This window comes from Mesoplodon densirostris, chromosome 18 (genome assembly GCF_025265405.1).
Source record: "Mesoplodon densirostris isolate mMesDen1 chromosome 18, mMesDen1 primary haplotype, whole genome shotgun sequence".
NCBI classification, from domain to species: domain Eukaryota; kingdom Metazoa; phylum Chordata; class Mammalia; order Artiodactyla; family Ziphiidae; genus Mesoplodon; species Mesoplodon densirostris.
The window spans coordinates 10,790,974-10,805,508 of NC_082678.1; the positions used below are offsets into that span (position 1 = coordinate 10,790,974).

The following is a 14,535-nucleotide window of genomic DNA, read 5'->3' on the forward strand; positions in this document are numbered from 1 at the left end:
CTTAAGTTCTGAACTCTTAGACTTTGGGTGTGTGTATTGAGCATATGGGAAGATTGTCCAAGAAATGGAGAGCCTGGTGGAAGGGTAAACTGTATTTATAGCTACCTAATTATTTTCTATTTCTGTGTACCCTCAGTGATGTCTACCTTTGTCTCTTAGGGTACTCAAAGTATTATAGTATATTTTTAAGAAACAACAAATGTTTAATTAAATTATTTAAGTAAATGTTTCTCTCATGTTGTTAAAATTTCTGTACTATATATTTAAACAGAGTAGTTAATTCCTTATAGCACATTTAAAATTAATTCTTAATAGTATTTTGAATAGAAAACCAAGTTTTCTAACGTTTTCCCACATTTTCTTTTACAGTTTTGTGAATACTAGAATAGCACAACCATGTTTCGGAATAGTCTCAAGATGCTTCTTACTGGAGGGAAATCAAGTCGTAAGAACAGATCAAGTGGTGAGTGACTCTGCTACATTTATTCTGTGTGATGTTTTAGAAAAGAAAGTTCTCATAGGGATCTGAACTAGTGCTACAACACTTTATATATTTATTAAATGGCTTATTTAATTTAGAAAAAAAGAAAGTGTACATTCCTATAGGCTGTCAGACTCTTTATTAAGAGGAACACTTGATGAACACTCATCAGGAATAGTTAGGTAAAGGAAGAGTTTATGAAAGAAAAATATTTATTTCTAATATATAAGAGTATAATGGTTCTGTGAACTATGTATTAAAGACTTTCTACACCTAAATTTACTTTTGAATTAACATGTAAAATTATTTCAGTCCTAGATACTCTTTGGGGAATGAGACTAAAAATAATAGAAACTGTCCTCAAAGGGTTATACAGAAAGTGAAATATAAGTTGAACATTTTTCTAGTCATTAAAATAAAGATTTTTTTAAAATAACAAGAGTGTAATTCTTAGGCTTTTAAGGTAAAAACAAACCAAAGCTGTATAGATACTTTTTTGGGAGAAATGTTGAAGATTAATGTACTAAATGTTTGTTTTCTGCAAATGGGTTGTTGGTATTTATCATGTTCTTTTCTTTAATTGAAGTATAGTTGATTTACAATATTGTGTTAGTTTCAGGTGTGCATCATAGTGATTCAGTATTTTTGCAGATTATATTCCATTATAGGTTATTATAAGATAATGGGTATAATCCCCTGGGCTATACAGTATATCCTTGTTGCTATTATATCCTTTTAATCTTTTCAATTTCCTAATTTTTATGCATTTTACAAATTTTCATAAGTAGTATGTTCATTATCATTCTCTTCAAAATGTTTTTTAGCTCTCTTTGTGATCTCTTCTTGATCCATAGGTATTTAAAGTATAATTGTTAATTTCCAAACAGTTGATGATTTCCTGGTTATCTTATTAACTTAGCTTAATTGTACTCTTATCAGAGAACCTATCCTGTATTTTATTCTTTTCATATTTATTGAGATTTCCCTTACAGCTCAGCATATGATCAGTTTAGTCTAATGTTCTAGATGCACCAAATACTGTGGATTCTGCAGTTATTAGGTGTAGTGTGGGTCAGTTTTTGTTAATGGTAGTCCTCAAACGTTTTATATCCTAACTTATTTTTTTAAAAATTGTTTACTGAGAAAGGTGTGATTAAATCTCACACTATGATTGTAGAATTGTCTGTATTTGAAAGATATCTTATTAGATACATTGAAATTTAGATTTATTATATCTTCCTGGTGAATTAACTGTTTTACCATAACGAAATGTCCCTCTGTATTTTTTTTTTTTTTTTTTTTTTTTTTTTTTTTTGCGGTACGTGGGCCTCTCACTGTTGTGGCCTCTCCCGTTGTGGAGCACGGGCTCCGGACGCGCAGGCTCAGTGGCCATGGCTCACGGGCGCAGCCGCTCCATGGTATGTGGGATCTTCCCGGACCAGGGCACGATCCCGTGTCCCCTGCATCGGCAGGCGGACTGTCAACCACTGCGCCACCAGGGAAGCCCTGTATTTTTAATAATGCCTTTTGTTTGAAAGTTGACTTTGTCTAATGTTAGTATAGCTATACTAGCTTTCTTTTGATTAGTATTTATAAGGTATAATTTGTTCCATTCTTTTATTTTCAACATATATATATGGTTATACTGTTAATAGCACATAGTTGAATTTTCTTTTTTTATTCATTCAGACAAGTTTTTCTCTTAAGGGAGATGCTGGTTCATCTACAGTAATTCAACCAGTGATATATTTGGGTTTAAATATAACATATTGCTGTGTGTTTTGTGCTTGTCCTGACTGTTCTATGCTTTTTCTCTCTCCTTTATTGCTTTATTTTGGATTGATCAAAAGATTTTTTATATTCTATATCTCTCCTTATTGACTTGGAGATTATATACTCTTATAATTCATTCAGTGGTTAGCTTAAAGATTAAAACATCAATCAAAGTTTGGTATCAATTGGTACTTTTACCCCCTTCCTGGACAATGGAAGAGCCTTAGAATCTTTTCACCTATATGTATTTAAACACCACAAGACATTATTATTGTTTTATGTAGTCACTGTTGTTTGGGTTTATTCACATATTTTACATTTTTATTGATATTCGTTCCCTCCTGCTTCCTTCACTTTCTAGATGGGATCACCAAATTTCTTTTTGTTTGTAGAACACCCTTTAAAATTTCCTTTAGTTGGGATCTTGATGTGGTGATTTTACTTTGTGTTTAGTTATCTGAAAGTGTCTTTATTTTGCCTTTATTTTTGTAGGATGTTTTTGCTGGGAGTGGAATTATAGGTTGGCAATTATTTTCTTTCAGCACTTTGAAATATTGTTCATTGTCTTCTGGCTTCTTGAATTATTTCTGGTGAAAAGTCAACTGTCAGTCTAATTGCTCCCTCTTTAAAGGCAATCTGTCATTTTTCTCTTTGTTTTTAGTTTTCTACATTTACATTGATGTGCCTAGGAGTGGTTTTCTTTTTAATCTGCCTTTGTTTCTCCTATTTATTTATGTTTGTAGGGTTTTTTGAACCTGTGGCTTGATGACTTTCATCAGTTTTAGAAAGCTATTACTCATTGTCTCTTCAAATTTTATTTTTTTCCCCTTTTTCTCTTTCTCCTTTCTTTCGAGGATTCCAGTTATGCATTTGATAGACTACATGCATGTCATCTGTGTCTCTTACACTCTCTTTCTATCCTTTTGTCTCTATATGCTTTATGCTGGATATTTTCTTTTTATCTATCTTATAGTTCACTGATTCACTCTTCATTGTTATATAATCTGCTCTTAAACACATTCAGTTCTTAATTTTAGTTTTTGTATATTTCAGTTCTAGAACTTCCATTTGCTTAAAAAAATTTTTTTTTTAATTTGGAAATACTTTTTTTAATTAATTTTTTTTGGCTACACCGTGTGGCTTGCGGGATCCTTGTTCCCCGAGCAGGGATTGAACCCAGGCCCTTGGCAGTGAAAGCACAGAGTTCTAACCACTGGACCTCCAGGGAATTCCCAAAATTTGGAAATAATTTTAAGCTTACTGAAAGGTTGCAGCAGTAGTACAAAGAACTCCATATACCCTTGCACAGATTCATGAACTTTTCACCGCACTTGTTTCATCATTCTCTCTTTATAAGTACACATGCACAGTGTCTCCGTTTCTCCCCTACTTAACCCTTTCTCTCTCACTCACTTTTTTAAATCACTTGAGGGTGGGTTAAATACATCATGCCCCTTTACTCCTAAAATTTTCAATGGGTATTTCTTAAGGAAATTCTTTTTTATACCACAGTCCAGTTATCAACCTCAAGCAGTTTAAGATTGATATAATACTTTTATCCAATCTACCATCTATTCTCCAAATTTTGTCAGTTTACCTAGTAATTTTTTAAAAAAGAATTTTCCCCCTTCCTTTCCAAGATCCAGTCTAGAATAAGGTATTATATTACTTGTTATGTCTTTTTACTCTCATTTAATTCAAAACAGTTTCTCAGCCTTTCTTGACATGTTTGAAGAATAACTAGAATGCTCCTAATTTTATATTTGTTCTGATTTTTTTTAATGATTAGATTCAGGGTATGTTTCTATGGTCTGAATGTTACATATGTTCTTTTCTTCTTGGGTTATCACAGCTGGAGGCACATAATGTCCATCTGTCACTCATTAGTGATTTTGATGACCAAATCAGTGTACTGTCCAGTTTCTCTGCTATATAGATACTAATTTTCCCCTTTCAACTTAAAAACAGTCTGCAGGTAGACACCATTAGCTTTTTATTTTTTTCTGTTCTTTGTCAGTACTATTCTCCATCTTGTCTCTTATCTTTTATAAATGTAGACCTACCATATTTATATCTATATTTTTCTAACTCTAAATGTGTCTGTTTCTGTTGGTTTTTACTAATATAATTTTATTTCCTCCTATGCCTCTTTTTTTTTTCATGAGCTTTTCATTTTGGGTTAATTTTAGTTTTATAGAAAAGTTGCAAAGATAGTACAGAGAATTCCTGTATATCCTTTACCTAATTTTCCCAACTGTTACATCTTATATTACCATGGTGCATTTGTCAAAACTAAGAAACCAACATTGGTATATTGCTATTAATTAAACTCCACACTTTTATTTGGATTTCATTAGCTTTTTCGTTAAACTCCTCATTGTGTTCCAGAATTGAATCCAGAGAACTACATTGCATTTAGGTATTGCATCTCCCCAGACATTAACTGGATTTAGCAGAAGACGAATAATAGTTGACGTCACCCCACTGGTCACTTTTTGAAAGACACACACACACACACACACACACAGAGTAACTCATACATGTCAGAGATCCAAGCTGCCTCTACATTTGACACTTAAAGAAATGGTTTATCCAAAATTTATTTTCTGGTCAAGAACTATGATTTCCTTAGACACCTACAGTTGTTCACTTTTGACACCAGCAGTAGGATTTTCTGTCACTTCACAACAACTAATCCATATAAAATAACTAGTAGAAAACAGTAAAGCCATAGTAAGATGCAGATGCTGGGTAGACTTTTTGCCCTGAGTACCAGGTGAGTGATTTATTTCCACATACTACCCTTATTAGAGGTAGACACCAAATTTGTGCTTTAGCAAAATTACAAATTATTGTATCCTAGACTTCTGAGTAACTACTGCTTTAGTAGCAATCATATTATTAAATCCATATATGTCAAGGTTCTACTGTATTATTAAAGCTTATTATTTTGATTTACTAGGTATTTAATTATGTCAATAATGATTTCGGGGGGTCTTATTCTAGTGTGTATTCTTCTCCATGGCTTTTCATGTAAAACGTTTATAATTTAGAGTAATTGTAAATTAGAGTAGTTATAAAAATAGTGATTTGTATTCTATATGGCAAGAATTTATAGAGAAGCAGTATTTTTTTTCAAATGTTCTCTAAGACAAGTATTCCAAAGCAAGAATAAATTTGATATTAAAAGAAAGAGTGTGTTTATGGGATGATATCATTAATGTTTTCATCATTACAGTTTTTTTCTTTAATCATTAATGAATAATTGGGTGGGTACTTTATTCTTTATATTAACTTTTGGCTCATGGCTTATTTTTAAAATTAGTAAGGTAAGTTTTCTCATGGCATAATCATTTGTTCTGTTTTGTTTTAGGGAACCAATTTAGTTTTTAGTTTGAAAAGCACTTGTAATAAAGGAAATTGACTGTTCTAATTTGTCCTTTAAATAATTGATCTCAACTCTTGTGTGGGGCACTAGATAAATATTTAACAGAAATAGATTTTATATCAAGTAATAACAAATGAATTTTCTCAGGCAAAGTTTTCCCTCTAAGGATATGTGAATATCAGCTTTGAATTTTATAGCTTAATTCAGTTTTATGATGTGAAAATTGTTTCTGATGTACATAGGACTTGGAACTCTTGTTTTGTGAAAAGACAACTGTGTGGCTCTTTTGAATTATGAGTTATAAAGAAATAATGTGTGTTTTTATGTTTTCTAAAAATTAAATGTTTATTTATATTTTTCTTAACTGTTGTTTTTATTATTTAAAATCATGCAAGTAATTAGTAGCAGTTCCAATATGTTTCTTTGATGTAACTAATGCCACTATTTGGTATCATTGTATCATTGTTTTGGTAAACCATCATTCAGGTATGAGGGGGGCAAAATACTGTCAATTTCAGATATTCAAGAACTCAGAAAGCATAGTACCCTTAATATAACAGCCATTGGGAGAAAAAAAATACCTTGAGGCTGTCTCCTACCAAAATAAAAAATAAATGTGAGGAAAAAAGGAGACGCAGAAAGAAAAGTGAGCAAAATAAGTAAAACTTATAGTTAAATATAAATAATTCCTGACTGTATACTACAACAGTAGAATTTGTTCCAGGAATGCAAAGACGTTTCTATATCAGAAAATCAATGTAAGTTTTTTACTTAGAAAAAAAATTTTAAACCACATTATCATATCATTGTATTCTGAAAAAGCATTTTATAAATCTGAGCAGCCATTAAAAACATTAAAATAGAAAAAGGATACTTTAAATGTAATAAAGAGTATTCACCAAATCCAACAGCCAGCATCATTCTAAACAAAGAAATGGATCAGCCATTTTCATTAAAACAGAAACATGATAGAGATTTCTCCTATTACCACTCTTTTTCAAAATGGTTTGGAAGGTTCTAATATACAATAAAGACAAGAAAATAAAGTGACTAATATAAATATTGGCAAAGACAAGACAGTGTCATTTTTATTTTTAAGCAAGGTAAAACCCCCAGAGAATCCAGTAAATATTTACTGGAAATAATAATGTAATTTGGCAAGGTGGTTAGCATTTTTGGCCCTACCAGTATTTCCTGATTAGAAATGTAAATGAGAAAAAAATTACATTCACAATGATAACAGCCATCAAATTCTCAGGAATAGATTTGACAGGAAAACTTATTGAAGTGTGTAAGACTTGGACAAATGGAAAGACATATTGTGCTTCTGGATTTACACATAAATTTGTTTCAGTTCCATTCAGGAAACAGCAGGTTCATTTTCAGTTGGGTAAAATAACTTTAAAATTCTATGGAAGAATAAATGAAAATAAGTATGAAAAGGAATAATTGATTTTGGTCAGGGTATGACTTAACAAGACATTAAAACTAGCTATAGGGCTTCCCTGGTGGCACAGTGGTTGAGAGTCCGCCTGCCAATGCAGGGAACACAGGTTCGTGCCCCGGTCCGGGAAGATCCCACATGCCACGGAGTGGCTAGGCCCGTGAGCCATGGCCTCTGAGCCTGCGCATCCGGAGCCTGTGCTCCGCAACGGGAGAGGCCACAACAGTGAGAGGCCCGCGTACCGCAAAAACAAAAAAACAGAACAAAACAAAACAAAAAACTAGCTATAAATACTTGGTTACATAGGCACATAGGCTAGACATATGTCTAGGAAAGAGAGCAAAGAAAACCATGGCATTACTGAGGCAAGAGCATTATTGCCACTTCATTTTGTGGCGCTGTCCAACACATTGTAGGACACAAATGCCATTATGACCAAAAGATACATTCTAAATTTGGGAACAGCCAGAGGCTGCCTTTGATTTAGACTTAAACTAGGGATAGAATGGAGGTGTTAGAGCTTATGTTTTCTGGCATCATTATATTACCTTTAATGCTTGGGGCACTGATTCTTCTGTGATGTTTTGTGATTTGTTCATGGTGGATCATTTCTGATGTGTTTTCTAAGTTTGTTAATAAGCTCATCTCAGGCAGGAATTGTTTTCTGTGAGGATCCTGTGCTGTTAGTTATTGTAATGGTCTCTTGCTAGGCACTGCACTGGTATCAACCACGGACTGATTTTTTTAAAGTTTTTTATTGTGGTAAATATATATAACATAAAGTTCACTATTTTAACCATTTTTTTTTTTTTTTTTTTTTTTTTTTTCTTTTTGCGGTATGTGGGCCTCTCACTGTTGTGGCCTCTCCCATTGCGGAGCACAGGCTCCGGATGCGCAGGCCCAGCGGCCATGGCTCACGGGCCCAGCCGCTCCGCGGCATATGGGATCCTCCCAGACCGGGGCACGAACCCGTATCCCCTGCATCGGCAGGCGGACTCTTAACCACTTGCGCCACCAGGGAGGCCCTATTTTAACCATTTTTAATTGTACAATTTTTTGGCATTCACTATGTTATGCAGCCACCACCACTATTTCCCCAAATTTTTCATTACTCCAAGCTCAAACTCTGTACCCATTAGGCAGTAACTCCCCATTTCCTCTTCTCCCCAGCCCCAATAACCTCGAATCTTTCTGTCTCTGTGAATTTGCCTTTTCTAGATACTTCACGTAAGTGTAATCATACTATTTTGTCCTTTTGTATGTAGCTTATGTCACCTAGCATAATGTTTTCAAGGTTCATTCCTGTTGTAGCATGTATCAGAAATTCATTCCTTTTTATGACTGAATACTATTCCTTTGTATGTCTATGCCACATTTTGTTTATCCATTCATCTGTTGATAGACACTGGGTTATTTCCATTTGAATAATGCTGCTCTGAGCATTGTCATACAAGTATCTGTTTGAGTCTCTGTTTTCAGTTTTTTGGGGGACTATATCTAGGAGTGGAATTGCTGGTCATATGGGGAAATGTACAAGGTTTTGTGTGAACATGTACTTTCATTTCTTTGGGGTGAATGTCCAGGGGTACAGTTGCCAGGACATATTTTAGTTGCATGTTTAGTTTTTAAAGAAAGTGCCATCTCTTTCAGAGTGCCTAATACCATTTTACATTCACACCAGCAGTGTGTAAGTAATCCAGTTTCTCCTCATCCTTGCCAGCATTTGGTGTTGTCACTATTTTAATTATTTTGATAAGTGTGTATTTGTATCTCATTGTGGTTTAATTTTCAATTCCCTAGTGGCTAAATGATACTGATCATCTTTTCCTGTGCTTTTTTGCCTTCTGTATGTCTTCTTTGGTGAAACATCTCTTCATGTCTTTTGGCTGTCTTCTAATTGGGCTGTGTGTGTGTGTTTGTGTGTTTGTGTGTGTGTGTGTGTGTGTATTAAGTTTTGAGAGCTCTTTATATATTCTAGCCTTTGTCAGATATGTTGTTTGCCAGTATTTTCTCCCAGCCTATTGATTGTCTTTCTATCCCCTTAGCAGGGTCTTTTGTAAAGTTTTTAATATTTATGAAGTCCAGTTTATTGTTTTACTTTTATAGATCATGATTTGGTTTCTGTCAACAGATGTTTATTCATTAATCACTAAGTACTGGGTAGTGTACTGGTTGCTTGATATTTGAGTTTGAGTTAATTTCTCTTTAACCACTTCATGGGCAAAAATCAGTCCTTCTGTGAAAATACGGCACTTTGTTAGAAGCACTTGTTATTGGCGTTCCCTCCGCCCTCCTCATCACCACCAACTGGGCGTTGAAATTAATTAAAATCTTCATTGCTGTCCGAATAGTGAATGTTCATAATAAAATGTTCAAAGAAATATGTACAATAGCATTCATGTAAATATATTTTGCTATAAAAATATCTTTTTCCTTCCAGGGACAGTAAGTTTTATTTCATTAATAAACCATGAAATTACAGCTTAAACTTTTCAAGGGTTTTTACCTTTTCTGTACCCGGTTCTAACAAATTTGGTTAGAAAACATACTCCTGTTTAATATGAGGAAAGGATTTTACTTATTTAATTGTAGAGCTATAGCATCTTTTGTAATAAAACCCAAACCTGTCATATTTTTATTGACTGCTCTTTCCTTTTCTGTTCTCTGCCCATCTATTTGCCCAATTTGTGTTTGTCAGTTGAGATATTTACTCTTTATGAAATTCGTTTGTCCTTGCCAATTAAGATAGGCTATCATAGAACTTGAGGGGAAAAGTCAGAGGAAGTGACAGAGTGTGGCTGTGTTAAAAAGAAGGATTCTTATTCGGTGGTGGGCTGTGAAAATGAACATGACGAGAGTGAAAAAAGTGATGAGAGCCTTGAAATTGCATTTTGAAACATATCTGATTTGACTGGTTTTATTTATATTTCAGGTGTTTGTAGTGGTTTAGCAATTAAACTAATAGCACTTCTCATCAGATAAACACATACACTTGCACTCATGTTTTCACCTCTATTTCCAGTTTTATTTTTATCCTATTTATTCAGAGTTGTTTGAGTTTTGCTAACTTCACAAGATGAATTGTCATGGTTTCATCTTTTACGGTGCTTCATGTATCATATAAATTATTGATTCCTTGAAAGTTTAGTGGAACTCAGACATAAAAATGGCTAGCCTGAGCTTTTTGGGGGTTTTTTAGGTAGTTTTTTGACAGTATTTTCTATTTTATTTTCATCAGTGTAATTAGGTTTCCTTTAGGCAATTTGGATAATTTATTATTTTCCTAGAAAATGTCCATTTCATTGAGATTGTAGAATTTATTTGTATAAAGTTATAAATATTGTGTTCATTTGAGTTTAATTCAGTTTCTCCTAATATTGAATGTTTTTATATTTTCTGTCTCTTAGCTTTGAGGCTTATCTATTTTATTAGCTTTTTCAAAAGATCCAACTCTTGATTTTACTAATTTTATTTTTATTTTCCTTCTCATTTACATTATGAATTTTCTATGATATAGCTTATGCTGTATTCCATAAATTTTGATATATAGTATTCTCAATATTAACTTTTTACATAGTATGATTTTACTGGAACATAGTCACACCCATTCGTGATAGAGACTGTACAGCCCACACTCCTGAAATACTTATGATTTGACCCTGTGAGAAAAAGTTTGTCAACTTTTGCTTTAAAACATTGAGGGTTTTGTTTTTTGTTTTTTGGGGGTTTTTTGGCTGTGTTTTGATCAGATCTTATAACTATCTAATGGATGCTAGAAAACAAAATGTATTTTCTTTTTATAGGGCAAAGTTTGCTATGTTTATTAAGTAAACTTTACTGCTTTTTTTAACTACTCTATGTTAATGTTTTGCTTAGTTGAGCTTCTGATACTTTGGCCTTAAATCTATCTAGATTTTGTATTTAAGGTGTATCTCTTGTTGTAAATATGTAGTTTTGTCTTGTTGAATCCAATCTGATTTTCTATTTTTAAGTGATATATTCAGTCCATTTACATTGACTATATAACTATTGATGTGATTTGGTTTAAGTTTTTCATCTTGCTCTGTTTCTTTTGCATTCATGTGTTCCTCATTCTATTTTTTCCCCTGTTCCCTGTCTTTTTTAGAATTTATGAAATATTTTAAATTCTGTTTTCTTGGCCTTTTAGCTATACCTTCTTGGATTTTTTAAAAAAGAGATTGTGCAAAGGATTACCATATGCATCTTTAACTTTTTATGGTTTAACTTCAAATTTTATTCTACTACTCTGTGAGCACTGTAAGGACTTTAGGATATTTAATTCTATTTATGTCCCACTTTTTGTTGTCCTGTATTTTACTTCCACTGTAGTATTGATATATATCCCACAATACATTTGTTACTTTAAGTAGTCATTAGTCTTTAAGATGCTTTTTAAATGTCTTAAAAAAATTAACCCATATATTTCCTTCTTCTAGTATTCTTCATTCCTTCTTGTAAAATGGTGTTTTATCTGGGATAATTTTTTTTCACCCTGCAGAACTTCCTTTGCATTTCTTGAGGTGTAGGTCACTGGCAGTGAATTACCTCAGCTTTCATTTTCTCATAATGTTTTAATTTTACCTTTATTTTTGAAGGATATTTTCCCTGGGTATAAAATCTTAGATTGGCAGTTCTTTTCTTTCAACGCTTTAAAGATGTTATTCTGTTATTTTTTCTTTCTGATAAGAAGTTGGCAATCGTTCTCATTGTTTTTGCCTTTGAATGAAATGTGATTTATTTATTTATTTTATTTAGTATGGCTGCTTAAAAAATTTCTTTGTCTTGGCTGTTAGCATTTGGCCATGATATACCTAGGTGTATGCTTTTTTTTTTTTCTGTTATATTGTTTGGATTTTGGTGAGCTTCTTTAGTCTAAGTGTTGATGTCTTTCATCATTTGTGGAAAACCTTAGTCATTATTTCTTCAGGCATTTCTTCTATCCTTTTTTCATCTGTGTTTTGGAACTTTAGTTTGTACGTTAGATTGTTTGATATTACCTAATGCATCTCAAACTGTTCTTTTTCTTTGTTTTTTTGGTAATTTTCCCCCTTTGGTTAATTTATGTTGGCCTGTCTTCAGGTTTATTAATATTTTTCTGCTGAGTCCAGTCAGCTTTTAAGCCCAGTCAATTAATTCTTAATTTAGATAGTGTTTTTCAGTTATAGAATGTTCATTTGGTTCTTTTAAAGATAGTTCATTTCTCTGTTGAAATTTTTAATCTTTTCATCTGTTTTTTCTGTTTTTAACCTCCATTTTTTTTACTTTTACATAATAGCTAAAAATAATAGTTTAATAGCTGATGTGTCTGCTAAGTCCTGCATTTAGGTCAGATGTGTATCTGCTTCTGTTAATTCTTTTGCTGCTTCACACATCTCATCATTTTTCTGTTGTTTATCAGACATTGTGTTTAAAAGATCTATAGAGGCTAGAGTAAATAATATTTTTCCCTTGATGAAATAAAATTCATATTTTAAGGCAGGACAAGAAAAAATAAACATAAAATTCCCTCTCTGTGTTTGTTTGGGCCTTCTCCCTCCCTAATGTGCAGTGTGCATCTGCATTACACATTAACCAGAGCTCCTCAAAGGTGGGAGTGCCTGCTCAACTGTAAAGGTAAAATTTTTTTTCTTCCTTCTGACACTAGCAATGTAATTTTTTAAAAGAATAGTGTTCTTTCCCAGCTCTGTAGGGGTCATGGTGCCTTGCTGTTCGCTTTGTACATGTTTACCTGGACTGTGTATCCTTGGTGAACTTTATGTAAAATCAGTATATCATTTTGATGTATGATCCTTTGTCTCAAAAATGTATATGACTGTGCCTTCAACTTCTAACAGGTGGAACAGTTCTCAGAGCTTTCTGAGAATCTGCTTCCTGGGTTATAATCCTCAGTTTGGCTTGAATAAAATTCTCTTTTTTCTTCTTAACTTGATAGTTAATTGAATTTTCGTCAACATGTAGAGAGGGAAAGCTTTTTCCTATGTAAGATAGCTATGGTGAGGATCTGCTCTCTTGGATCTGATGGAGGGTTGAGGTGGATAAGGGCTAGGTTGCAGTTTAGTTTGTCTCAGTTCACATGTGTTTCAGATGTCTAGGTTGAGGTCTGTTCTGTGTGTATGTCAGTCCTCTCCCTTTAGCAGGACTCTGGGATCTAAGTATCGTCTCATTATGAGATCTTGCTCAACATTATTGTCAAGCTTCCAGTCTCCCGGATTGTTGCCTCCCTGAATTTGGTAGAAGTCTTGTGTGGAGTATCAGTGGGCAGGGAGAACTAGCTTTGAATTTGGGGTTCCTTAACTTTCTATACCAGGAGTTGACAAACCATGGCCTCCAGGCTAAATCTGGCCTACCACCTGCTTTTGTAAATAGAATTTTGTGTGGACATAGCCATAATCATTTGTTTATGTGTTGTCTGTGTCTGCTTTCATTCTATAAGAGCAGAATTCTATAGTTGGGAAAGAGACTAAAATATTTGCTATTTGGCCCATTCTGGACAAATTTGGTGGTCCCTGTTCTATACTGTCAAGCCAGTTCACACAGTCGTTAAAAATTTGCTGATTTCTCTCTTTTCCCATATTTGTGTTCTTTTTATTTTTTAATTTATTTTTATTGAAGTATAGTTGATTTATGATATTGTGTTATTTCAGGTGTACTTGCCTAGGGTAGACCAGTCTTCCTCTTACTGCCTATGCTTTGACTTAGTAAGTGGCTTTAGTGATCTTAAATCAACTTCATCATATTATATCAGTCCTAATCTTAGAACCCTGCAATAGATTTCAGTAAGTTTTAGAATAAAGTTTAAAGTCTTTCACTAAGCTTATAGAGCCCTTGGGACTTCCCTGGCAGTCCAGTGGTTAAGACTCCACACTCCCAGTGCAGGGGGCCCTGGTTCAATTCCTGGTCGGGGAACTCGATCCCACAATCTGCAATGAAGAGCCTGCATGCCACAACTAAAGGATACTGCGTGTCACAACTAAGACCCAGTGCAGCCAAATAAATAAACATTTAAAAAAAGAAGCTTATAGAGCCCTTGATAATATAAACACTGCCTGCCTCCCCACTCTCCTTTTTTTTTTTTAATAGAATTTTTTTTAGAGCACTAAGGTTCATGGCAATATTGGGGGACAGATACAGAGATTTCCCATGTACCGTCTGCCCCTCACATGCATACAGCTTTCTTTTTTAAATAGTCACTGGTCTTTCTTTTCAGTCTCCTCACCAGTCTTCCTTCTCAGTCCCCACCACATTCAAACTCCATCCAGTTACCCTTTCTATCTTTATTGCACATATCACTCTTTGAGGTATTTTACTTTGTTTGCATGGTTTTGTTTATTGTTTGCATTCCTTAATAAATGTAAGTCTTACAGATTCACTGACTGTATTATTCCCAGAATCAGGAATAGTGCCTGGAAATTAGTAGATCAATAAATA

At 33.6% G+C, this 14,535-nt stretch overlaps 1 protein-coding gene across 6 annotated transcripts in view; it reads left to right on the forward strand.

Moving 5' to 3' along the window:
* TANC2 (tetratricopeptide repeat, ankyrin repeat and coiled-coil containing 2) overlaps positions 1-14,535 on the forward strand; it is a 363,149-nt gene that overhangs the window by 39,856 nt on the left and 308,758 nt on the right. For all 6 annotated transcript variants that reach the window (XM_060080807.1, XM_060080805.1, XM_060080801.1 and 3 more), the window contains exon 2: positions 370-463. In XM_060080807.1, coding sequence (XP_059936790.1) covers positions 397-463 — 67 coding nt within the window. In that variant the 5' untranslated portion in view covers positions 370-396. The remainder of the gene's footprint in view (positions 1-369; positions 464-14,535) is intronic.